This window comes from Oncorhynchus gorbuscha, linkage group LG04 (assembly GCF_021184085.1).
Source record: "Oncorhynchus gorbuscha isolate QuinsamMale2020 ecotype Even-year linkage group LG04, OgorEven_v1.0, whole genome shotgun sequence".
NCBI classification, from domain to species: domain Eukaryota; kingdom Metazoa; phylum Chordata; class Actinopteri; order Salmoniformes; family Salmonidae; genus Oncorhynchus; species Oncorhynchus gorbuscha.
The window spans coordinates 16,327,449-16,353,731 of NC_060176.1; the positions used below are offsets into that span (position 1 = coordinate 16,327,449).

The following is a 26,283-nucleotide window of genomic DNA, read 5'->3' on the forward strand; positions in this document are numbered from 1 at the left end:
CCTGACAAGGTAAAAATCTGTCGTTCTGCCCCTTAACAAAGCAGTTAACCCACTGTTCCAAGGCAATCATTGTAAATAAGAATTTGTTCTTAACTGACTTGCCTAGTTAATGTTTTATTAACCTTTTATTTAAGAACAAAAAGGACATTTTTGTTTCATGAATTTTTCAATATAGCCAATTTTGACTTTGCAGCTGGCCAAACTAAGGGGAAATTGCTCAGTTTAGCCCCCAGGACAAGACTCATGACAATAAACGCCAACCTACGGGCCTGGCTGGCAGCGTCACTTCTCTGTCACAGCCCCAACAGTAACTAACTATCCCTGAGTCACTGTGATGTTTGGCACCAGATACAGGATGGATGTGGCTGGTTCATTTTAACACACTGGGAGATGTATTTACAATGGTGTGATGTGTCCATATCATTGAGTCAGTCTCTCTCTCTCTCTCACTCTCACACTCCTCCCTCTTTGTGATCCTGTGTGGTAGTGGCAGGTCTAATGATCCTCTTATCAGTCCTGATAGGCTTTGCTGTAAGGGGAAGAGGAGCGAGGACCTGATGTTCTGTGATGTCTCTCCTATTAATAACCAGGCTGAGACTGGCTGGGCCTAGCACTGTGTTGCTGAGTCAGTGTCACTGGCTGGGGCTGTGGCCGCGCCCATGCTGTGGTGAGAGACAGTGAGAATGAAAGAGCGAGAGAACGAAAACTAGAGGGAACTAGAGCGAGAGGGGAAGAAAGCGTGACCACAATCTCTGGCTGGCAAAGCCTTCTCACACCCTGTCGCACGCACACGCAGTGAAAGAGCCCCTCCCTCCCCATCCACTGACTGCACGTGCTCAGGCATTCACCACACAGCCTCGCGATACCTCCCAGAGAAATCCTTCTGAACATATTCAGGCTGTTTCAGTGCATGTACTGTCAGTATGTACTAAAATAGACTAAAACTACAGTTAGTGGATGTGTATTTTGTATTGAGAATAAAGCATGCCCCTCTTGTCTGTCTGGTTCTCAGTGCTGTCACTCTGTCTTGCTGTCGGCTGTCCAGCGCGTTGCAGGCCTCATTCTCAGTCACAGTGCATAGGCTACAGTGGGAACAGAACAGTGCTGGTCTCTCCCCTGCTCGGCCCAGTCCTGTGAGAGCTGGCTGTGCTGTGCTGTGGTGTTTTTGAGCAGAGCAGACCTGTGGCCCGGAGGTTGGCCAAGCCCCGGGAGAGATCTCCCTCACCTTTTATTAGCTGCTTGTGGGAAAACACAGGGAACACTGGCACCCTGGCAACCTATCTAGGCTAGCAGGGTGGCTGGATTGGATCAGATGAGGACTCATACAGAACTACGGTAAAGTGTCTCCACTCTCAACCCATACAGTCATGGGGTAACAAGTCTTTCCACCCACACATTTAAGGGGTTGTTAAAGAGCTCTCCACCCACACAGTGGTGATGAAATAGATGGGCTGTGTTAGTTGAACTCCATAACAGCCCTGTGCTGTACATAGCTCTTTCTCAGGTGCCTGGCAGCTGTTGTCAGGGGTAACCTAACCTCCTGATTGAGCTGATGAGGGGATCTCTGCCGCAGCTGTAAACAGTACAGCCATCATAGGAAGGGTTTGTCAGTACGTTCACACTTAATGACGTCTTTGTAAACCCTTTCTAAGGCCCTGGTAAAGGCTTCACAAATCAGTCGTTATAAGCATATGTCATTCTATATAGAGGGTGGAATAAGGGTGATCAGTTGACACATGACAAAGCACTTCTTATCACCCTTATGGTTCACCTTTATACGTAATAAAGTGTGTTGCTGTTAAGGTGTGACCATGAATCCTGCATTCACTGTGCTGTATGTTGGTGCACATGCCTGTGCAAGGGCTGCGCTGTGCACACCTTTCTAAAATGTGTTGGTATTCACACTGTAGAGGTGTTGAAGGGTTTTGCTAAGCGCAGGTTTATGACTTCCTTCTCACTTTCCATGTCAGAGAGGTGTTGATAAGGGAACATTGTGTGAGTTATTAAAATACACACTGCTCTATTTGTACAGGAAACTAATCTCCGAACCCCCCCGAACCACAGCCCTGTTGCCCACTCACAACAGCCTGCTGTGGCGCTCCAATGAGATGAAAACAAACATGGAGGGGGGAGTAAACATGAATAAATGCTGACTTAATAAAGCCCTCTATGAAAACAACACTCCAGAGACCTGGGGGGGACGTACAGCTGCAGCTCTGAGGGGGCATGTGAGTCCTGGCGCTGGTCCACTGGGTCTGGCTTCACCTCGGCCGGTCCGGACCTGGTTCTGCTCTGGAGTTCATATCCAGCCTGGGAGCCTTAGTGTCTCAGCAGAGGGGAGTTAATCATATGAGGGCTGACCAAGTTTAGTCAACTAATGAGTTATTGATCTGCCAGGATCTTATCAGAAAATACCAATGAAAACTAAGTAAACAGCATGGAGGCCCTAAGATGCGCTGACAGGGGCCATAGCAAACCGTAGGGGGTCAAGCAGCCAGGCCATAGAGCCCATTGGGCTGCTGCTCACACAGGGGTCTGCTGGGCCCCTATTACAGACTGACCCATCAGTAATTGTCAGTGCCTGGAGGGACAGGTCAGCAGAGAGCAGACGGAGTGGGATTACAGTACACTACCTCCTGGTGTCACTAACTGATGAACTGAATAACAGGGAGGGAGAGGAGGAGGGGGTAAGAGTGGGATGGCACGACCAGGGGGAGCGGAATAGTGCTCTTACTCATGAGACATGACCCCCCCCCCCCCCCCCCCCCGAGCAGCGTCTCTGCATCTCTCTACCTTCTCTTCTCAATACTATATGCAGATTCTAAATGTGAGTCAGCAATCAACTGCTAGAGATTTTCCAGGGACAGACACTGGCTCCTCAGCCTTGAGTCACGCAAATCTGTGGCTTAAAGAGCTGGGTGTCTCGGAAGTTTAGATTGCATTGAAATAGACCAATCTTTATTGGGAAATTACCCCTCCATCCTATTGCTGAACCGTAGAGGGATGGGGAAGATGTGCATATCGGGAAATGCTCGCTGGACTTTCTACCTTCCCATTGTTCAGTATCCAGTAAGCACTGCCCCTGTCCCATAGTTCTGTCCTGTCTGCATTATTCTGCTGAAGCAGTTTTCATTTTATTTGATTTCCCTAGTATGGAAGCAAGCTTAAGGACTTTATGAATTGCATTTCTCACAGTAAGAATAGGTCACGGAGGGGGCCTGTGCGGTTCTGATTTGATGTTATTGCCAAAAATGACCTGCTGTTCTGATCCTGGGCTGCAGTAAGCCTGTGTTTCTGCCTCCACTGGCCCCCCACTGCAAACTAACCTAATCTATGCAATATTCTTCTAGTTCTCCCTGTTGGAGACAGAACATCAAGGCAGTTGTCCAGTCTGGATGGACGGACGGGGCTATCTGGAGTCATGTCTGGCTGACAGCTGAAACCTGGTCTGGCTTGGGGGATTCTCAGTAGAGGTCGACCGATTTAAAATCTTTTTTTTTTTTTTTTTTTTTTTCAACGCCGATACCGATTTATTGGAGGACCAAAAAAGCCAATACCGATTTGAAATCTGACTGTTTTTATTTGTAATAACGACAATTACAACAATACTGAATGAAAAGGTATTTTAACTTAATATAATACATCAATAAAATCAATTTAGCCTCAAATAAATAATGAAACATGTTCAATTTGGTTTAAATAACGCAAAAACAAAGTTTTGGAGAAGAAAGTAAAAGTGCAATATGTGCCATGTAAGAAAGCTAATGTTTAAGGTCCTTGCTCAGAACATGAGAACATATGAAAGCTGGTGGTTCCTTTTAACATAAGTCTTCCATATTCCCAGGTAATAATTTTTAGGTTGTAGTTATTATAGGAATTATAGGACTATTTCCCTCTATACCATTTGTATTTAATTAACCATTGATTATTGGATGTTCTTATAGGCACTTTAGTATTGCCTGTGTAACAGTATAGCTTCCGTCCCTCTCCTCGCTCCTCCCTGGGCTCGAACCAGCAACACAACGACAACAGCCACCATCAAAGCAGCGTTACCCATGCAGAGCAAGGGTAACAACTACTAGAAGGCTCAGAGCGAGTGACGTTTGAACTGCTACTAGCGTGCGCTAACTAACTAGCTATTTCACTTTGGTTACACCAGCCTCATCTCGGGAGTTGATAGGCTTGAAGTCATAAACAACGCAATGAAGAGCTGCTGGCAAAATGCACGAAGGTGCTGTTTGAATGAAAGCTTACGAGCCTGCTGCTGCCTACCACCGCTCAGTCAGATACTAGTATGCTTGTATGCTCAGTCAGATTATATGCAACGCAGGACACGCTAGATAAACTAGTAATATCATCAAACGTGTAGTTAACTAGTGATTATAATTGATTGATTGTTTTTTACAAGATAAGTTTAATGCTAGCTAGCAACTTACCTTGACTTACTGCATTCGCGTAACTCCTTGTGGAGTGCAACGAGAGGCAGGTGGTTGTAGCGTTGGACTATTTAACTGTAAGGCTGCAAGATTGGATCCCCCGAGCTGACAAGGTGAAAATCTGTCATTCTGCCCCTGAATGAGGCAGTTAACCCACAGTTCCTAGGCCATCTTTGAAAATAAGAATGTGTTCTTAACTGACTTGCCTAGTTAAAGGTAAAATAAACGGCCAAATTGGGGGGTCCAGAAATATCGATTTTCCGATTGTTATGAAAACTTGAAATCGGCCCTAATTAATCGGCCATTCCGATGAATCGGTCGACCTCTAATTCTCAGGTGCTGATACTCCATAGGGAAAGTTGATGTACAAGTGTTGGGTCTACAGAATGCATTTGGCCCATTGCCACTTCCTTTGACTCTCGCTCTCTCTCTTATTCTATGTCTCTGTACGGTAGTTTCAATGCCACAGGGGACACAGTTTGACCTACCTCACTCCCCTGCCCATCTGGTGACTGTTGAAGAAAGACTTGACCACTGTCGCCAAGACTGCCGTCAACAGGAGACGGGGACATTAGAGCTGAGGGGCAGCGGTGTGAGGGGGGTTCACCCAGGACATGCACTGTGATTATGTCACTGTCCCTGTGGCTTGGCAGTGACTGAGCAGCGGAAGTGAGACTAGGTTTAGTGATTAGGCATGTCCTCCCTCTACCCCTGCTGCCGAGGACTCCCACCCTGCTGCTATTGGAACTGCTGCTTGAGTCCAGCCTGAGAGAGAGAGAACCGAGAAAGAGAGAGCGCGAACAGAGTAAAACAACATCTGCCGCTCTGCCAGACCTGTACACATTTTAGAAACAATGAGATTGGTCCATATCATAAATTACTGGTGTGGGAGTGGCTGACTAATGCTCAGGGGTGAAGGGGTAATTATACACTCCCCGACATATAACGGTATTTATTTGGACAATGAAGCTCAAACTTTTAATTTGGCTCTATACTGAAGCTAAAACTTAATTTGGTTCATACCACTCAAATACTAACCTCCCCTGTAAATGGTACTGATGAGAGGTCAGCATGTCTTGGGGGTATGACCTTTGTGCCTAACTTTCTCACTCATCATTATTCCCGATTCATTCATGATTGTCCGTAATCATGGTAGCTTCCACATTAATGTAGAAGTGTTTAGAAACATATTTTGTTCTTATTTACAATAAAAGAGACTCAAATGACACACAATACATGATTTACCATTCATCTCTATTGGGAGCAACATAATCTGTAACCGAATGAAAACAAACTGAAAATGCATCCAACAAGATTGTATTGTATCTAGCGTGATGCTATCATTGTGTGCTAGGAATAAACCAAATACTAAGCTTTTGACTGACTACTTTAATTCACAAGTACATTTTTCCAAATACTTATAACACCTTCAAATGAGGGAACTAGACACATAGATTGCTTTCATTTCTAAACAGTAAAACAGATCTGTATGAAAATTCCCTCGAATAAAAGGTAACATTCTGTACTGTTAACTAGTAAGTAATTTCAAATCCAAAATGCTGGAGTATAGAGCCAAACTTAAAGTTATAGCTTCACTATTCAAATAAATATGCAGGGGATTGTAGATGGTGCAGATGTACCAGCCTGGAGCAGACTTGTGTTCCAAGGTACTCAACGTTTCCCTGGCAACTCTGACATGGTGGGAAAGCATGCGTGTTTGTTTTGGGTGCAGCAGTTTGCCGTGAATGGCTGAGACTTGCTTTCATTGTGATTGAATGAGAGAGTTATTGGCAGAAAGTGTTACTGTTGTGTTGGAAGTTGAAGTGTCAGAGTGTTCTCGCTATCCCGGGCACACTGCAAACATTAGTGGGGTTGTCTTTCATTAAAAATGAACGAAGAATCTTCGAGTATGTTTTTGTGACCGTTTCAGGTCTGTTGGTTGGGTGTTTGAGCTGTGCTGACTGCTGTAAATTGTTGCACATTAGAGCCTAATGCAACAGTGGGAGAAAGTTGTGTGGTAATTGTGTATCATTGGTGATGAGGCCACATCTGAGATACTGCGAATGTCATTTGCCTATATTATCAATTATAAACTGAGTAGTTTGAGCCCTGAATTCTGATTGGCTGACAGCCGTGGTATATCAGACCGCATACCATGGCTATGGCCAAACATTTATTTTTACTGCTCTACTTAAGTTGGTAACCAGTTTATAATCGCAATAAAGCACCTCTGGGGCAGTGCGCGCTAATCCTCCGACACATTGGTGCGGCTGGCTTCCGGGTCGGATGCACGCTGTGTTAAGAAGCAGTGCAGCTTGGTTGGGTTGTGTTTCGGAGGATGCATGGCTTTCGACCTTCGTCTCTCCCGAGCCCATACGGGGGTTGTGGCGATGAGACAAGATAGTAATTACTAACAATTTTATACCACAAAATTGGGGAGAAAAAGGGGGTAAAAAAATAAGAAACAGCCCTTAGCTGTGGTATATTGGCCATATACCACCCCCTCAGGCCTTATTGCTGAAGTATGATCTTGTATTCCCCGTCATTCTGATAGCATGAGATCCATAAAGTACGTACCTGCCAACACCCTGTAGCAATGCAACAGTATAGACTGTGGGTATTTACACACAACCATGTTAATGGGGGTGGCATTTGTCCATGGCCAGAGCAGGGAGAGCAGAGCACAGCTCAGTGTCTCTATGCGTTCAATTGTTTCAGCTTGATGCTGCTCTGTGCAGAGGCCCGCTCCTCAGATTTGGAGTTGAGTCCAGGGGGATGTCCAATTTAGAAACGCTTGTTGACATCTTGCATAATAGTCAGAAGATCTCGAAGTAGAATTGATTTGAAGGGCTTTTTAGGGCTACGCTTTGTTTAAAATAGCACTGTATTGTCCTTGAGCTACATTCTGCTGCCGTCTCTCAAAATGCAATCAAACCCCCCAGTATTGAGTGACTTTCACGTTCCTCTTATTGCTGTAGAAAACGTTAACTCTAGTTAGATTTGGCATTTTCAGTCTGGCCCTCTGGCTCCATTGTTCAGAGTGGGCTTATATCTGTAGTGTTTCTGGGTGTTGCTCCAGCTTGGGTCATCACTGTGCGCTAACTACAAACACTATCAACCATTCCCTCTCATAACCCACTGCACCAGAGTCAACACTATTTATGATAAAGAGGCAGTGTTTTTCCTGTGTGTGATGTTGGAGGTGCGAATGCTCAGTGGGACTCTGAGTCAGTAGTCTGAGATTGTATTGGCGTGCTGTGTTCTTGCATCATTTCACGGAGAGGTGGAAAGAACAGGGAGGTGATTATTAGGTGTTTAATTCAGTTGGAAGGCGAGATATGAAAGTGAGAAAGAGATTTGTGGGGAGGGGGCTGGTAACCAGCAGTTCATTGGGGGATAGAATGGTATGAGTGTGTGGTTGAGGGAGGAATGTGGCGGTTTGTGGTGTATTTGCTGTGGGGCCAGTGGGAGAGAGCGTCCTGTCTGCCCGTGTCTTCCTGGATGTATGTGGAGCCCCTACAGGGCTACAAGTCTGTCTTTGACAGGTCAGCCTCCTTCAACCTCACTGACAGACACATGGAGGGCAGGGCAATGATGCAGCTCTCCCCCCTCTCTCTCTATCCCTCTTTCCCTATCGATTGCTCTTCCCCTCTCTTTCTAAGGCTGGCTGCCCTTGGCCCCTAGCGCCTTTGTGCTGGAAGTGAGGTACTCTGGTCCTCTTCTCTCTGACAGAGGGGAAGCCTGGGGATCAGAAACCTCTATTGATCCCCAGCCAGCGCCAGCAGCCCAGTTTTGCTGTCAAATGCCCTTGTCTTGTTCATTATGGGTTTTCCAGACAGCACAAAGTCAAGCAGCCTGACTTCATTTTGATCCCTGGCCGCCACTCCTTAGACGTGAAAGAGAAGAAAAGGGCAGAGAGAGCGAGGACATGTCTGCCTGCCTCTGGGAGTTGGAGACAAGGAGGTGGTATTAAGAAAAACGCAGACCGTGTTATTTCAAGGGAAATTGACAACAGAGGAGAAAACAAAGCTTTTCTGTGCCCTTTGTGCTTATTTGACCGGCCTTTAACCTGAGTGTACTCGATGCCTGGCAGAGCAGGGGGAGGGAGGCCTGCTGTTTGTGTCCTTCAGAAGCAGCATACTCAGGCTGCAACACTAGCCTCACCTCCCTGCTACATAATTAGATTGAACGAGGGTTTTAATGTGACAAAAGCCTGACTCATTCATCAACCTGACTGATGCATCTGGGTTAGAGCATCTCTGAGAACAATCGCAAAGTTGTGTGTGTTAATGAAAGGGGAGACTGGTCAAAAGCTAGGGACAACTCGAGTTGGGCCACTGAATGCTCACCTGTATCACCTGGTGTTTTGATCAACCTTGTCAGCGGCCTAGACATGCAGAGCCCCGTGATCTCTGATCAGATGTTAGGAGTGACACTCACACTGTTGATATCTACCATGGATGAGCCATAGATTATAAAGCCTTCAAACTATCTTTGGATTCCATCCAGCGAATAAATGGGTTTTGATACGTTATTACAGTGTGTCATAGCAGATGTTAAGCATGCTCTAGAGGTAACAGCAAAGGTCTATGTGGATGATAATGAGACTATAGGCTGGCCTGATCTGCTGACATAAGAACACTTCCAGGAAGAGATGTCCTATTCATTGACTAATGCATAGGTGATATCAGTGTGACTTCATGTTCTGGCAGCGTCTAGCCCTCTCCTTGTCTTTGTCTCTTGATCACACTACCCCTTTTGAGAACATATGGTATGAATTAACGTAATGTAATGATTGTGTACAGGGTGTGGGTGGGATGTATGTGCACTGTGTACGTACAGTATGTGTGTGATACGGTGTATTCGGAAAGTATTCAGACCCCTTGACATTTTCTACTTTTCTACGTTACAGCCTTATTCTAAAATCAATTGAATTGTTTTTTCCCCCCTCATCAATCTGCACACAATACCCAATAATGTCAAAGCAAGAACACGTTTTTAGACATTTTTGCAAATGTATAAAAAAATACCGATACCATATTTACATAAGTATTCAGACCCTTTACTCAGTACTTTGTTGAAGCACCTTTGGCAGTGATTACTGTCTCAAGTCTTCTTGGGTATGAGGCTATAAGCTTAGCACACCGGTATCTGGGGAGTTTCTCCCATTCTTGTCTCCAGATCCTCTTAAGCTCTCAGGTTGGATGGAGAGTGTCAGAAATGTTCAATCGGGTTCAATTCTGGGTTCTGGCTGGGCCAGAAGGACATTCAGGGACTTTTGCAGAAGCCACTTCTGCCTTTTCTTGGCTGTGTGCTTAGGGTCGTTGTCCTGTTAGAAGGTGAACCTTCGCCCCAGTCTGAGGTCCTGGGCACTCTGGTGCAGGTTTTCATTAAGGATCTCTCTGACCAAGGCCCTTCTCCCCTGGTGGCTCAGTTTGGCCGGGCTGCCAGCTCTAGGAAGAGTCTTGGTGGTTCCAAACTTCCATTTAAGAATGATGGAGGCTACTGTGTTCTTGGGCACATTCAATGCAGCAGTAATGTTTTGGTACCCTTCCCCCTCGACACAACCCTGTCTCGGAGCTCTATCTACAATTCCTTCTAATCTCGTGTTTTTTGCTCTGACATGCAATGTCAACTGTGGGACCTTATATAGACAGGTGAGTGTACTTTTCCAAATCATGTCCAATCAATTTAATTTATCACAGCTGGACTACAATACTGTTGTAGAAACATCTCAATGATGATCAATGGAAACAGGATGCACCTGAGCCCAATTTCGAGTCTCATAGCAAAGGGTCTGAACTTATGTAAATAAGGTATTTCTGTTTTTTCTTTTGAATATATTTGCAAGAATGTCTAAACCTGTTTTAATTTTGTCATTATGGGGTATTGTGTGTAGATTAATGAGGAAGACAATTTAATCAATTTTAGAATAAGGCTGTAACGTAACAAAATGTGGGAAAAGTCGAGGTGTGAATACTTTCTGAATGCTCTGTATCTGACCATGTTCTGTAACTAATCCCTCTCCTCCCCAGAGTGTCCAATGAACGCGGACCAGCAGGAGCGAACCCTGCTGACGGGCGTGTTCAGCGTCAGGAAGGGGAAGACCCAGCTGCACAAGTGGGCAGAGCGCCAGGTCCTCCTGTGTGGCACCTGTCTGATTGTGGCCTCCGTCAAAGATAGCCTGACGGGGAAGATGCACATCCTGCCCCTGGTGGGGGGAAAGGTGAGGGGTTAGAGGTCAGGGGTTGGAGAGATGTTGTTTTCCAAACCCACACATTCCCCAGGGGTCAAAGAGAGACAGAGACGACAGCAGATCACAGATACAACAACACAGCTGGGACTGACAGACGGACAGAGGGGATGCACTGTACAGCACAATGAGAATGGCGTAAATACACACTGTGCTTACACAGACAGCTCAATTCTGATCTTTTGCCAAATTATTGGCAAAAGAACTGATATGATTGGTCAAACAACCAATTTGTTTAAAAAAGTTCAGAATTGTGCTGCCTGTGTAAATGCAGCCATAGACATGCACACTTATGCACATGTGTCTCTGCCTTATATGGATGGAGCCAGTAGGCACCATAATGCCTTATAGTAGTTTCTTGGGAACACCAGTGGCTGTGTCTGTCCTCCTCAACATCTCTGTTCTGTACGTTCAGGTGGAGGAGGTGAAGAGGAGACAGCACTGTCTGATGTTCAGCTCAGCCGGACCTCAGGCCCAGACATACTTTGTTAACTTCGACACACTGGCAGACTATCAGAGGTGGCATCGGCAGGCTTCAAAGGTAAGTGTGTTTACCTGTCAGAGTTGATATGTAGGACAATCTGTGTGCCAAAGCTTTGTGTATGTTTTCTCTGATCAATTATGCAAGGTCTCTGTCAGGAAACACAGTGAGGGGTGGTCCTGGTTGGTTCCTCTGGGCTGGGAATCAGTGTACAGTATGCTGAGAGGGCAGAGTTACACAGTGCCCACTACCTGGTCTAACATCCAATCATAGTCCTGCTGTGGAAGAACACCGGTGACCTCTGTGATTGGCTCTGCAGCGACAGAGAACCAGCAGTGTCTGGCTTTGATTAAACAACTGGCTAGGAGGCTGCATGGGTCATTGATTGTGTCTGTGTGTACTGCGTGTCTGTGTGTACTGTCTGTGTGCTTGAACATGGGTCTCAGTACAACTATATGAAGTTAGTATCCTCAGCCCCTTTCTCTGTTCCTCTAGGCTGCTCTGTTCCTCTTGTTGTGCCTCTAATTTCTGAATTAATGGCCATTGTATCCCAGCCCCTTACTGGGCCCTAACGAGCTCTGTGAATGCCTCCATCCAGGCAGAGCAGGCACACAATGAGGAGTGGTGAAAAAAAGGCAACTGAAAATGAAAATCCAATTAGTAGTAGATCCATGCTAAGTCAAGGAGCCTTCTCTCCCTCTCTCTCTCTCCTACCTACCTACCACTGTGGTGCGGATCACTGAGCTTGAGTAGCCCTGTTTCTACGGGAGCAGTATAGGATGAGTTAGACATCAGAGGTTCCTATGGCGACATGATTGCCTGGAGATGAAGACAGAGAGAGGGGAGGGCAGGCTGAATAAGAGAGGGATAAATAGAGAGGGATAAATAGAGAGAGATGTAGGAGTGAGAGAGAAGACAGGTATGGAGAAGCAGAGAGGGGTGGTACTTCAGATGGAGGGGAGAATTGAGATCGAGAGAACTGGAGGGGCAGAGAGAGATGAGGGGAGAAGAATTAGAGGAAGGGTGGATGAGATGGTGGATTTGGGGCAATCCTCATGCCAGGCTGGACACAATCAAACTCTTGTTTTAGTGTTTGTGTGTGTTTCTGAATCGAGGAGGGGGTTGTTGTGGTGTTTGCTGTGTGATGGGGGCTGTGCTGGCTGGCTAATGGCTCCATGCTCTGACAGTGGCCTGTAGGTGAGCCTGGTGAGTGGCCTTGTGTCATGCCCAGTTCCTCCCAGACAGAGAAAGGCTTGGAGGCTGTCTGAATGCACACAGGGAGGAGGGGGTCATCTTCCATAGCCACACACACTGGGCATCAAGGGCTCCCACTGCTGCCTAGCTAGCCTCTACCCCACAAGCTGCTCTCCTCTCTCAGGCCAGTCAACATGCAGGTCACTTCCCCAGCCTTTCTCTCTGTCTATTTCAATTTCTATTCTCTATCTTTCTCTCTCTTCTCAACTCTGTCTTCATCTGTCTCTCTCTCTGACCAGCGCTCTATGGCCTTTTTAAAAGCTAGATGATGAGTACTCTAAGATTTTGTGTTTGTTTATCCCTAAAAGCAATGATGTGACGACATGCTCTGCTGAGCAACCAATCTATTTTCTGGGGTGTTGCACAGTATGCAGTCCTGTGGTGGATTGAAGCGAGCATGTTTTCAGACTGAGAAATGTATTAAGCTACAACCCCCAGACAGACAGTGTCCTCCCTGTGCTGACAACTATACAGTCCATCTATTCAGAGCTGAAGGAAATGCTGTTCAGCTGCATTCTGCACATGTAGATAAGTGAGCAATGACTGTATGAGCACAGCCAATGAAACGCAGTGTCGGGACAGGGAGTGCTGAACAAAGTAAAAAATCTAGACTGAAATCCGATATAGTCGGGGGTGAAAGTAAGCCAGAGTGGAGTCCTGGCAAAATAAATAGGACCAGTAAAACATGAGCCTGTCATAATAATTAATTAAAACTGTAGGCTATTACACTATTTATTTATCATTAGTCATGTGAAAGTTTTGCAAATAGACTTGAAGAGGTGTGGAATAGTGCCGTTTGGTTCGACGATAGCACTGAAATGTTGCCAAGGCAGGGATGAGTGGCCAAGACCGAGACGCGCACGGACAGAGTGGACACATCAATTCAGGTTACGAGACTTGTAGGCTTAATGAAGGACAAACACTTTAGTGTTTTATAACTGATGTCTCTTGGCATTTATCAAATGGCGGGTGCACAGTACACTGTATGGATGCCAGAATATTTGGAATAGTAACAGAAGTCTGGACACTGAATGTAGGCTTCATATGTAGCCTACTATAATATGTGTGTGTGTGTGTGTGTGTGTGTGTGTGTGTGTGTGTGTGTGTGTGTGTGTGTGTGTGTGTGTGTGTGTGTGTGTGTGTGTGTGTGTGTGTGTGTGTGTGTGTGTGTGTGTGTGTGTGTGTGCGCACATTTACATAGATACACACATTTACATATATATGTGTAATAATGACAATTACAACAATACTGAATTAACACTTTTATTTTAACTTAATATATTACATTAATAAAATCTACTTAGTCTCAAATAATGAAATATGCTCAATTTGGTTTAAGTAATGCAAAAACACAGTGTTGGAGAAGAAAGTAAAAGTGCAATATGTTCCATGTAAAAAAGCTAACGTTTTGGTTCCTTGCTCAGAACACGAGAACATATGAAAGCTGGTGGTTCAATATTCCCAGTTAAGAAGTTTTAGGTTGTAGTTATTATAGGAATTATGCATCGACTATTTCTCTCTATACCATTTGTATTTCATATACCTTTGACTATTGGATGTTATTATAGGCACTTTAGTATTGCCTGCCTAATCTCAGGAGTTGATAGGCTTGAATCAAGCATTGCTAAGAGCTGAAGGCAAAACACAGTAAAGTTTGAGCCTGCTGCCGCCAAACACCGCTCAGTCAGACTGCTCTATCAAATATCAAATCATATACTTAATTATAATATAATAAACACAGATATATGAGCCTTTGGTCATTAATATGGTCAAATCCGGAAACGATCATTTTGAAAACAAAACGTTTCTTCTTTCAGTGAAGTACAGAACCATTCCGTATTTTATCGAACGGGTGGCAACCCTAAGTTTAAATATTGGTGTTACATTGCACAACCAATGTTATGTCATAATTATGTGGAATTCTGGAAAATTAGTTTGCAACGAGCCAGGTGGCTCAAAAGGTTGCATATATACCCTGACTGAGCGTGCAATGAATGCAAGAGAAGTGACACAATTTCCTTAGTTATTATATTGCCAGCTAACATTAATTTCTTAACTTAATATTTGGGTTAAAAAAAATATACTTCCGTGTATTGATTTTAAGAAAGGCATTGATGTTTATGGTTAGGCACATTCGCGCAACGATTGTGCTTCTTTGCGAATGCACTTAAATCATCCCCGTTTGGCGAAGTAGGCTGTGATTCGACGATAAATTAACAGGCACCGCATTGATTATATGCAACGCAGGACAAGCTAGTTAACCTAGTAATATTATCACGTGTTAACTAGTGATTATGTGAAGATTTGATTGATTTTTCTTTTGTTGTTATAAGATAAGTTTAATGCTGGCTAGCAACTTACCATGGCTTGTTGCTGCACTCGCGTAACAGGTGGTCAGCCTGCCACGCAGTTTCCTCGTAGAATGCAATGTAATCTGCCATAATCGGCATCCAAAAATGTAGATTACCGATTGTTATGAAAACTTGAAATCGGCCCTAATTATTTGGCCATGTCAATTAATTGGTCGACCTCTAGCATTTAGAGACCATGCTGTGTAGCCCAAAAGTGCCATTTCTATCAGCGACGTAAAAGCTGAAAGTATTCAATATTCAACCATACAAAATATCCATCAAAGACTCATTGAAATACTCTCAGAAACATGTTGGATCCTTTGACAGCTTTTCAATTATTTTCAAAGATTTTGTTGACGATCTGATGATCCTGCAGGTGAAGAAGCCAGATGTGGAGGTCCTGAGCTGGCATGGTTAAACGTGGTCTGCAGTTGATGTACTGGGATGTACTGCCAAATTCTCTGAAATGATGGTGGAGGCGGCTTATAGTAGAGAAATTAACATTCAATTCTCTGGTGGACATTCCTGCAATTGCACGCTCCCTCAAAACTTGAGACATCTATGCCATTGTGTTGGGTGACACAACTGCACATTTTAGAGTTGCCTTTTATTGTCCCTAGCACAAGGCGCACCTGTGTAATGATCATGCTGTCCAATCAGCTTCTTCATATGCCACACCTGTCAGGTGGATGCATTATCTTGACACAGGATAAAATGCTCACTAACAGGAATGTAAACAAATTTGTGCATAAAATTTGAGAGATACGCTATTTGTGCGTATGGAATATTTCTGGGATCTTTTATTTCGACTTATGAAACATGGGTCCAACACTTGTTGCCTATATATTTCTGTCCAGTGTAGATTGTTGATGATTTATGACATCATTCTGGTGAGCAAGTCTTTATTTAGTCTTCTAGACAAGCATCAAGTAATGACGAGAAGCTTCATGTATCTAATTATAGACACCGTGGCTTACAAGTAGCCGACCAAATGTAGGAAAATATAAGCAGAAAAATATCTAAATTGAGGCTTAAATAGTTTATTTCCACACCCCCCTTTCAAAAAATGATTACACCATCCCGGAGTAAAGTGTGTGTGTGTGTGTGTGTGTGTGTGTGTGTGTGTGTGTGTGTGTGTGTGTGTGTGTGTGTGTGTGTGTGTGTGTGTGTGTGTGTGTGTGTGTGTGTGTGTGTGTGTGTGTGTGTGTGTGTATATACATGTATATATATATATGTATGTATGCAAGTACCACACACCTCTGTGGAGTTTATGCTGCCAACTCTACTAGACCACAACACTAGAGCTGTGTGGACATCCTGTTTTGTTATGGACTCACAGCATGACCTTATCAGTATTCCTTTATTTATAATGCTCCATAAATCATTCTGTAATGCTGAAGACCGTGTATGATTCTAACTTCCCTTCTGTGATTGAACCGACTCAACCTTTTTTAAATGAAAGTTGCCCATTCTGTGTGTTTTTGTGTGCAAACTTCATTTGCTCCATGCAGGTGGTTTCTGGTCAACCTGATTTATGACCATGCTGGTCAAAACCTTGTTCTATTATCAAAAAGCTTCATTAAAAAACAATTTGGGAGCAGTAAACAGGCATGTCCTGTGTTTGCAGGTGGTTTCTCAGACCATCAGCCTGGTGGATCTGTCATGCTACAGTCTGGAGGAGGTGCCAGAGTACCTGTTCTACAGCCAGGACCTCACCCATCTCAACCTCCGACACAACTTCATGTCCCTGCAGGGCCCCGGAGGACTGCTCAACCTCCCCAGGTAAACACACTCTGTCACCAGGCAGGGCAGTACCCAGCCACTGACACACCTTACTCGGGAAAATCCTACCTAATAAGAAGTCCAAACATGCCACGCAAAACCTGAAGCCCAATACCAATCCTGCCAAATCTCCCAACTCAACCTGCCCAGTAACACCCTTACCTCAATACTAAATCATAATCTGTCTGCAGATCAACTTGTCCTCACTGTTACAGTGCAATGTGTGGTAGTGTTACAACACAGTCTGACCGTTTTACCCAAATGCATTATGTAAGCATGTCATATGATGTTCTACAAGTACGTACGTTGTTTATCACAGATCTTGTTTTATGGTCTAGTTGGTGCTGAAAAGTTGTCCTGACTTTATCTCTCGTTTGTGGTCGATGCTCAGAGACCGTGGTACAGCCTGCATATCGTCTTGTGGAGGGGCACTTAGCTCAGTGTCCACTCCTATGGTACAACTGGAGCATATTTGAACGAGCTGGCATTTTCAAAAGAGATAATGCTATTAAATGTTAATGATCCACTACACTCTGTAGTATTTCCTGTTGTAAGGCAAGCAGGAAGGGCCGAGATGGAATAAGTGGTGTACATGTGTGAAGGGCTGTGGAATAACACATTCTAGAGGATCTACTGTGCCGGGTAGCTGAGAGGAATAAAATGTACACATCACTGCATCTCTCTCTCTCTCTCTCTGTGTCTTGTCTGTCTGTGTCTATCTGTCTCTCTCTGTGCATGTTTCTGTCACTCCCTCTATCTGTATATTTAGAGTCAGAGCAGGGCTTGGAGAGTGAGGGAGGCTGAGGGAGCCTGAGGAGGCGGAGGAGGGGGTGGGGTGGTTCTTCTCGGATGTGGTCTGTGCTCTAACGTGTTGTGACTCACAACGGCCACCTCCATCCCCCATCCGTTCTGCATCGCGTCATTCACAAAAATGCTTGTATTGCTACTTTATGTGCGTGTGTGTGTGTGTGCGTGTGAGAGGTGGGATTTTGGTTTGATAAGGATATGATACCCACCGGTCCATGAAGAGGACTCAATGCGAAAATGTAAAATGTCAGCAGCCCGTAGTAACGAGGACACAAATTCCAATGAAGCGATTAAGATGAACAAGACTACCTGAACCAACGCATTGAGCCCACAAAATACATCTCTTTTTATAATCAGACTTGTCGCAATCATCAAAGCATTGCAACAAGAAGAAAATATGTATTTTTGGTCATTCAATGAACATGTCAGAAAACATGTCTCCTTCTCCCCAGGTTTTCCCAGCTGAAGAGCCTGAACCTTTCACATAACCGCCTGGGAGTGTTTCCAGAGTCTGTCTGTGAGATCCTCACCCTGACCGAGCTCAACCTCTCCTGTAACGGCATGAACACTGTCCCTGCACAGATAGGCAACCTCCAGAGGTAAGACAGTCACACATATAACCCTATATCAGTCCGCCAAAAATCTACAGTTGAAGTTTACATACACTTAGGTTGGAGTCATTAAAACGTGTTTTTCAACCAGTTTGCAAATTTCTTGTTGCCAAAACTATAGTTTAAGTCGTTTAGGACATCTACTTTGTGCATGACACAAGTCATCTTTCCAACAATTGTTTACAGACAGATTATTTAACTTATTATTCACTGTATCACAATGCCAGTGGGTCAGAAGTTTACACACACTAAATTGACTGTGCCTTTAAACAGCGTGGAAAATTCCAGAAAATTATGTCATGACTTTAGAAGCTTCTGATAGGCTAATTGACATAATGTGATTCAAGCGGAGGGGACCTGTGGATGTATTTCTAGGCCTACCTTCAAACTCAGTGCCTATTTGCTTGACATCATGGGAAAATAAAAATAAATCAGACCTCAGAATAGACTTCAGGGAAAAAAAGACCTCCAAGTCTGGTTCATCCTTGGGAGCAATTTCCAAACGCCTGACGGTACCACGTTCATCTACCCAAACAATATTACACAAGTATAAACACCATGGGACCACTCAGCTGTCATATCGCTCAGGAAGGAGACGCGTTCTGTCTCCTAGAGAATAAAGTACTTTGATACGAGTGCAAATCAATCCCAGAACTACAGCAAAGGACCTTGTGAAGATGCTGGAGGAAACGGAAGTATCTATATCCACAGTAAAACAAGTCCTATATCGACATAACCTGAAAGGCCACTCAGCAAGGACGCTCACTGCTCCAAATCCGCCATAAAAAGCCACACTACGGTTTGCAACTGCGCACGGGGAGAAAGATTGTACTTTTTAGAGAAATATTCTCTGGTCTTATGAAACAAAAATAGAACTCTTTGGCCATAATGACCCTCGTTATGTTTGCAGGAGGGACTGGTGCACTTCACAAAATAGATGACATCATGGGGGAGGAAAATTATGTTGATATATTGAAGCAACATCTCAAGACGTCAGTCAGGAAGTTAAAAGCTTGGTCGCAAATGGGTCTTTCAAGTGGACAATGACCCCAAGCATACTAACAAAGTTGTGGCAAAATATCTTAAGGACAACAAAGTCAAGGTATTGGTGTGGCCATCACAAAGCCCTGACTTCAATCCCATAGAAAATTTGTGGGCAGAACTGAAAAAGCGTGTGCGAGCAAGGAGGCCTACAAACCTGACTCAGTTACACCAGCTTTGTCAGGAAGAATAGGCCAAAATTTACCCAACTTATTGTGGGAAGCTTGTGGAAGGCTACCAGAAACGTTTGACCCAAGTTAAATAATTTAATGGCAATGCTACCAAATACTAATTGCGTGTATGTAATCTTCTGAGCCACTGGGAATGTGATGAAATAAATAAACACTGAAATAAATCATTCTCTCTACTATTATTCTGACTTTTCACATTCTTAAAATAAAGTGGTGATCCTAACTGACCTAAGACAGGGAATTTTTACTAGGATTAAATGTCAGGAATTGTTTAAATGTATTTGTCTAAGGTGTATGTAAACTTCTGACTTCAACTGTATCTTCTATTCCGTTTGGTATAGAGTACATTCTAACATTCCCTCTCTAGCTGTGTTAGGTAGGGTGTAATTCCATGGTGGTCAATATGAGTATCAGTCCCTCTATGTACTGGATGTTGGGTTGGACATTTTGTGCTGTTAGGTGCAGAACACTCCACTCGCCCCGCTGCTCGCCTCTCCACATTAGCCCCTTTTCTGGCCACATGAGCCCACATGCTCCTCTTAGCAATGAATCATTATTGAGCATGTTATAGCTGTGTGTGTGTGTGTGTGTTTTTGAATTTATTGAACCAATGCATTAAGTTCAGTTGTTTGTTGTTATGCAATGAGATTAAATAAAGATTTAAAATCAGGCCAGTTTTCATGCTCTCAGCTCACTTACTGCAGCATGATTTTCAAATGTACAAACACTGACGTTTTCACCTCTTATTATGGAATGCCAAACAGTTGTGTATCCTCAGAAAACAGAGATGAAAGAAATGTATGTCTGTCTCTGTCCCCCAGTCTGCAGACCCTGTCTCTGGATGGGAATCAGTTGAACTTCCTTCCTGAAGAGCTTGGCAGCCTAGCTCAGCTCAGCAGCCTGGGGCTTTCCTTCAACAACTTCCCCCACATCCCTGGTGTGCTGGATAGGCTGAGTGGCATGGACAGGCTAGCCATGGCTGGGAACAGGGTGGAGACCCTGGAGCTGGGGATCCTTGCCAGAATGAGCCACCTCAAGAACATCGACCTGCGGTGAGGAACTAGACCAGTCTGTACCCTCTACCGTCATACGGGCCCTCCGTCTCTTTCTTTCTATTCCTATTTCTCCCTCACTGTCTCTCTTTCTCACTCTCTCCCTCAGTATACACTCTACTCATCAGTCACAGCATGCATAATGCAGGATCAGTACACAATGGTAACAAGAGCTCCCCTGTTAGTAAATCTCAGAGTTGGCAGCAGCAGTTCAATGCCCCCCCCTCCCAAATTCCCCACACCCCGATGCCTGACCCTGCCTCACTTAGCCATTTTCATATAAAATGCCTTCTCATCTCTCTATCCAGCTCTCATGCAGCCATTGATAGTGAGGTAGATCCCCTAAAAACCTGCAGTATCACCCCCTTGATTCCCTGTCACTTTTTAAAAGTTTAGTCGTTATTCATCTCTCTCCTCCTATCTTTCTACCTCTCTCGCTTCCTCCCTCTCTCACTCCCTCCCTCTCTCTTGCACCCTCTCTCTTTCTCTGCCTCACCTTGAGAATGAGTTATTGGGTGGAGGGATGGGCTGGATTTATGGGGGCTGGGTGCCTGCAGGATTAGGAGGCCAGTTGGATTCATAAAAGGGAGAGGTACTGCAGAGTGAGATCAGATAAGGGAGACACACAGGGCCAGTCTGGAACTCATCAGCCAGGCAAAGAGGATGGACTACTGGTCGGCTCCACTCCTCACCTGAACTGGCCTCTGGTTTGGAGGAGGAGCACCAATACCTTTTTTCTAGTTGCTGACTATATACTGTCTTGTCTGTGGCTAATATCTCAATTCTATGTGTATGAGGCCTGTGTGTTAATTAAGCAATAAGGTCCGAGGGGGTATATATGGCCAATATACCACGGCTAAGGGCTGTTCTTAGGCACGACTCATTGGATACAGACCTTAGCCGTGGTATATTGGCCATATACTACAAATCCCGAGATGCCTTATTGCTATTATAAACTGGTTACGATCATAGTTAAAGCAGTAAAAATACATGTTTTGTCATACCCGTGGTATACCATCGCTGTCAACCAATCAGCATTCAGGGCTCGAACCACCCAGTTTATAATGCTGTTTATACCATGGTATTGTTGAATACTTATTTCTGATTGGCTTGAAGGGCATTCTAAAGTGTGCATTATTTCCCTATAACGCACGGTATATCAGCAGGGTAGAATTCAATGGCTATAGTTCATACATGTTCTATGTTTGAGCTGCTTTTGAAAGCAAAGTCAAATTGAGAACATTATTGACATTGTTAAATTAACACTTCTAGTGGTAAATGTGTTAAATTATAGTATTATTGTGGTATAAAAGAGATAATAAACTCGGGGCTCTGTGTTCTCTGGAAAATACAACTCTTTGGAAGGTCAGTTCCACTCCGCTAGCGCGTCGCGTTGGAACACACCTTCCACGTCGTGAATGCATAGCCCCTTGTTCATTTTCCCTTACGTACTGTATGAGGCCTGGGTGTTAATGCTGTGTACCGTATGAGGCCTGGGTGTTAATGCTGTGAACAGTATGAGGCCTGGGTGTTAATGCTGTGAACAGTATGAGGCCCTGGGTGTTAATGCTGTGAACAGTATGAGGCCTGGGTGTTAATGCTGTGTACCGTATGAGGCCCTGGGTGTTAATGCTGTGTACCGTATGAGGCCCTGGGTGTTAATGCTGTGTACCGTATGAGGCCCTGGGTGTTAATGCTGTGTACCGTATGAGGCCTGGGTGTTAATGCTGTGTACCGTATGAGGCCCTGGGTGTTAATGCTGTGTACCGTATGAGGCCCTGGGTGTTAATGCTGTGTACCGTATGAGGCCCTGGGTGTTAATGCTGTGTTCTGAATGAGGCCTGGGTGTTAATGAGGTCTGTGTTAATGCGTATGAGGCCCTGGGTGTTAATGCTGTGTTCCCTGGGTGTTAATGAGGCCCTGGGTGTTAATGCTGTGTACCGTATGAGGCCCTGGGTGTTAATGCTGTGTACCGTATGAGGCCCTGGGTGTTAATGCTGTGTACCGTATGAGGTCTGGGTGTTAATGCTGTGTACCGTATGAGGCCCTGGGTGTTAATGCTGTGTACCGTATGAGGTCTGGGTGTTAATGCTGTGTGAGGCCCTGGGTGTTAATGCTGTGATGAGAGGCCCCTGAGGCCCTGGGTGTTAATGCTGTGTACCGTATGAGGCCTGGGTGTTAATGCTGTGTTCCGTATGAGGCCCTGGGTGTTAATGCTGTGTACCGTATGAGGCCTGGGTGTTAATGCTGTGTACCGTATGAGGCCCTGGGTGTTAATGCTGTGTTCCGTATGAGGCCCTGGGTGTTAATGCTGTGTACCGTATGAGGCCCTGGGTGTTAATGCTGTGTTCCGAATGAGGCCTGGGTGTTAATGCTGTGTTAATGCCGTGAGGCCCTGAGGCCCTGGAGGCCCTGTTAATGCTGTGTACCGTATGAGGCCCTGGGTGTTAATGTTAATGAGGTCTGGGTGTTCTGAATGAGGCCTGGGTGTTAATGCTGTGTACCGTATGAGGCCCTGGGTGTTAATGCTGTGAGGCCCTGGGTGTTAATGCTGTGTTCCGTATGAGGCCCTGGGTGTTAATGCTGTGTTCGTATGAGGCCCTGGGTGTTAATGCTGTGTTCCGAATGAGGCCTGGGTGTTAATGCTGTGTGAGGTCCTGTGTTCTGAATGAGGCCCTGGGTGTTAATGCTGTGTACCGTATGAGGCCCTGGGTGTTAATGCTGTGTACCGTATGAGGCCTGGGTGTTAATGCTGTGTTCCGATGACCTGGGTGTTAATGAGAGGCCTGGGTGTTAATGCTGTGTACCGTATGAGACCCTGAGGTGGGTGTTAATGCTGTGTACCGTATGAGGCCCTGGGTGTTAATGCTGTGAACAGTGAGGTGAATGGCCCTGGGTGTTAATGCTGTGTACCGTATGAGGCCTGGGTGTTAATGCTGTGTTGCTGTGTACCGTATGAGGCCCTGGGTGTTAATGAGACCCTGGGTGTTAATGCTGTGTACCGTATGAGGCCTGGGTGTTAATGCTGTGTTCCGAATGAGACCCTGGGTGTTAATGCTGTGTACCGTATGTGGCCCTGGGTGTTAATGCTGTGTACCGTATGAGGCCCTGGGTGTTAATGCTGTGTACCATATGAGGCCTGGGTGTTAATGCTGTGTACCGTATGAGGCCCTGGGTGTTAATGCTGTGTACCGTATGAGGCCCTGGGTGTTAATGCTGTGTACAGTATGAGGCCCTGGGTGTTAATGCTGTGTACCGTATGAGGACCTGGGTGTTAATGCTGTGTACCGTATGAGGCCCTGGGTGTTAATGCTGTGTACCGTATGAGGCCCTGGGTGTTAATGCTGTGTACCGTATGAGGCCCTGGGTGTTAATGCTGTGTACCGTATGAGGCCCTGGGTGTTAATGCTGTGTACCGTATGAGGCCCTGGGTGTTAATGCTGTGTACCGTATGAGGCCCTGGGTGTTAATGCTGTGTACCGTATGAGGCCCTGGGTGTTAATGCTGTGTACCGTATGAGGCCCTGGGTGTTAATGCTGTGTACCGTATGAGGCCCTGGGTGTTAATGCTGTGTACCGTATGAGGCCCTGGGTGTTAATGCTGTGTACCGTATGAGGCCCTGGTGTTAATGCTGTGTACCGTATGAGGCCCTGGGTGTTAATGCTGCGTACTGTAAGCAGGCTGAACGGTCTGCGCTGGGTGAAGAGTGAGGCCCTGGAGGCAGTGAAGCAGGTGACCCAGCTAGACCTGAGGGACAACCACTTGGCCACCCTGGACCTGAGCTCCATCTGCAGCCTGGAAATCCTGCACTGTCAAAGAAACCAGCTGAGGGTGCTAACGCTGAGTGGCTTCACCCTGCGCACACTCCACGCCAGCAGCAACCGTGAGTGGAGCAACTCCCTCCCTGGTCCCGTCTCTCCAGGCCCTCTACCACTGACACTGTTACATAATGCATATAGCCATCACTAGCTTGGCTGCTGATCACTGCTTTTCCTCTACTCACAGGCCTGACAACAGTCAACATCTACCCAGTACCCAACCAGCTGACACAGATGGACTTATCACGGTGAGTGCGGTCTGGCCAGGGCCTCAGTTTCTCAATCAGTAAGGAAGAGGTGTTAATAATGTTATTAATCTATCAACATTCTTCTTCTCATGAACTTGGTATATTGGTACCTTTTTTCATATACGGTGCTTTCGGGAAGTTTCCAGACCCCTTTTCACTTTTCCACATTTGGTTACATTACAGCCTTATTCTAAAATTGATTAAATAAAACATTTTTCTTCATCAATCTACACACAATACCCCATAATGACAAAGCAAAAGCAGGTTTTTAGAAAATTTTGCAAATGTATACAAAATAAAAACAAATACCTTATTTACTCAAGTATTCAGACCGATTGCTATTAGACTCGAAATTGAACTCCGGTGCACCCTGTTTCCATTGATCATCCTTGAGATGTTTCTTCAACTTGATGGGAGTCCACCTGTGGTAAATTTAAATGTATTTGTTGAACATGATTTGGAAAGGCACACCTGTCTATATAAGGTCCCACAGTTGACAGTGCATGTCATAGCAAAAACCAGGCTGTGAGGTCGAAATAATTGTAGATAGAGCTCCGAGACAGGATTGTGTCGAGGGGGAAGGGAACCAAAACATTTCTGCAGCATTGAAGGTCCCCAAGAACACAGTGGCCTCCATCATTCTTAAATGGAAGAAGTTTGGAACCACCAAGACTCCCCCTAGAGCTGGCTGCCCAGCCAATCTGAGCAATCTGGGGAGAAGGGCCTTGGTCAGGGAGGTGACCAAGAACCCAATGGTCACTCTGAAAGTGCTCCGGAGTTCCTCTGTGGAGATGAGAGAACCTTCCAGAAGGACAACCATCCCTGCAGCACTCCACCCATCAGGCCTTTATGGTAGAATGGCCAGATGGAAGCCACTCCTTAGTAAAAGGCACATGACAGCCTGCTTGGAGTTTGCCAAAAGGAACCTAAAGGACTCTCAGACCATTAAAAACAAGATTCTCTTGAAGTAACCCGGCACCATCCCTACGGTGAAGCGTGGTGGCAGCATCATGTCTGGAGGTAACCCGGCACCATCCCTACGGTGAAGCGTGGTGGCAGCATCATGTCTGGAGGTAACCCGTCACCATCCCTACGGTGAAGCGTGGTGGCAGCATCATGTCTGGAGGTAACCCGTCACCATCCCTACGGTGAAGCGTGGTGGCAGCATCATGTCTGGAGGTAACCCGGCACCATCCCTACGGTGAAGCGTGGTGGCAGCATCATGTCTGGAGGTAACCCGGCACCATCCCTACGGTGAAGCGTGGTGGCAGCATCATGTCTGGAGGTAACCCGGCACTATCCCTACGGTGAAGCGTGGTGGCAGCATCATGTCTGGAGGTAACCCGGCACCATCCCTACGGTGAAGCGTGGTGGCAGCATCATGTCTGGAGGTAACCCGGCACCATCCCTACGGTGAAGCGTGGTGGCAGCATCATGTCTGGAGGTAACCCGGCACCATCCCTACGGTGAAGCGTGGTGGCAGCATCATGCTGTGTGGATGTTTTTCAGCGGCAGGGACTTGGATACTAGTCAAGATCGATGGAAAGATGAACGGAGCAAAGTACAGGGAGATCCTTGATGAAAACCTGCTCCAAGGCAATCTGGACCACAGGCTGGGGTGAAGGTTCACCTTCCAACAGGACAATGACACTAAGCACACAGCCAAGGCAACGCAGGAGTGGCTTCGGATAAGTCTATGAATGTCCTTGAGTGGCCCAGCCAGAGCCCACACTTGAACCCGATCAAACATCTCTGGAGAAACCTGAAAATAGCTACACACCCAACCTGACAGAGTTTGAGAGGATCTGCAGAGAAGAATGGGAGAAACTCCGCAAATACAGGTGTGTCAAGCTTGTAGCGTCATACCTAAGAAGACTTGAGGCTGTAATTGCTGCCAAAAGTGCTTCAGCAAAGTACTGAGTAAAAGGTCTGAATACTTGTAAATTTGGTATTTGTTT

General features: G+C 45.5%; 1 protein-coding gene across 1 annotated transcript in view; it reads left to right on the forward strand.

Annotated features, from left to right (window-relative positions):
• Positions 1-26,283, forward strand: part of LOC124033756 (PH domain leucine-rich repeat-containing protein phosphatase 2-like) — a 56,027-nt gene that overhangs the window by 14,868 nt on the left and 14,876 nt on the right. The window contains exons 4-10 of the mRNA XM_046345990.1: positions 10,472-10,662; positions 11,105-11,230; positions 16,403-16,557; positions 17,817-17,963; positions 20,029-20,259; positions 23,940-24,142; positions 24,265-24,325. Coding sequence (XP_046201946.1) covers positions 10,472-10,662; positions 11,105-11,230; positions 16,403-16,557; positions 17,817-17,963; positions 20,029-20,259; positions 23,940-24,142; positions 24,265-24,325 — 1,114 coding nt within the window. The remainder of the gene's footprint in view (positions 1-10,471; positions 10,663-11,104; positions 11,231-16,402; positions 16,558-17,816; positions 17,964-20,028; positions 20,260-23,939; positions 24,143-24,264; positions 24,326-26,283) is intronic.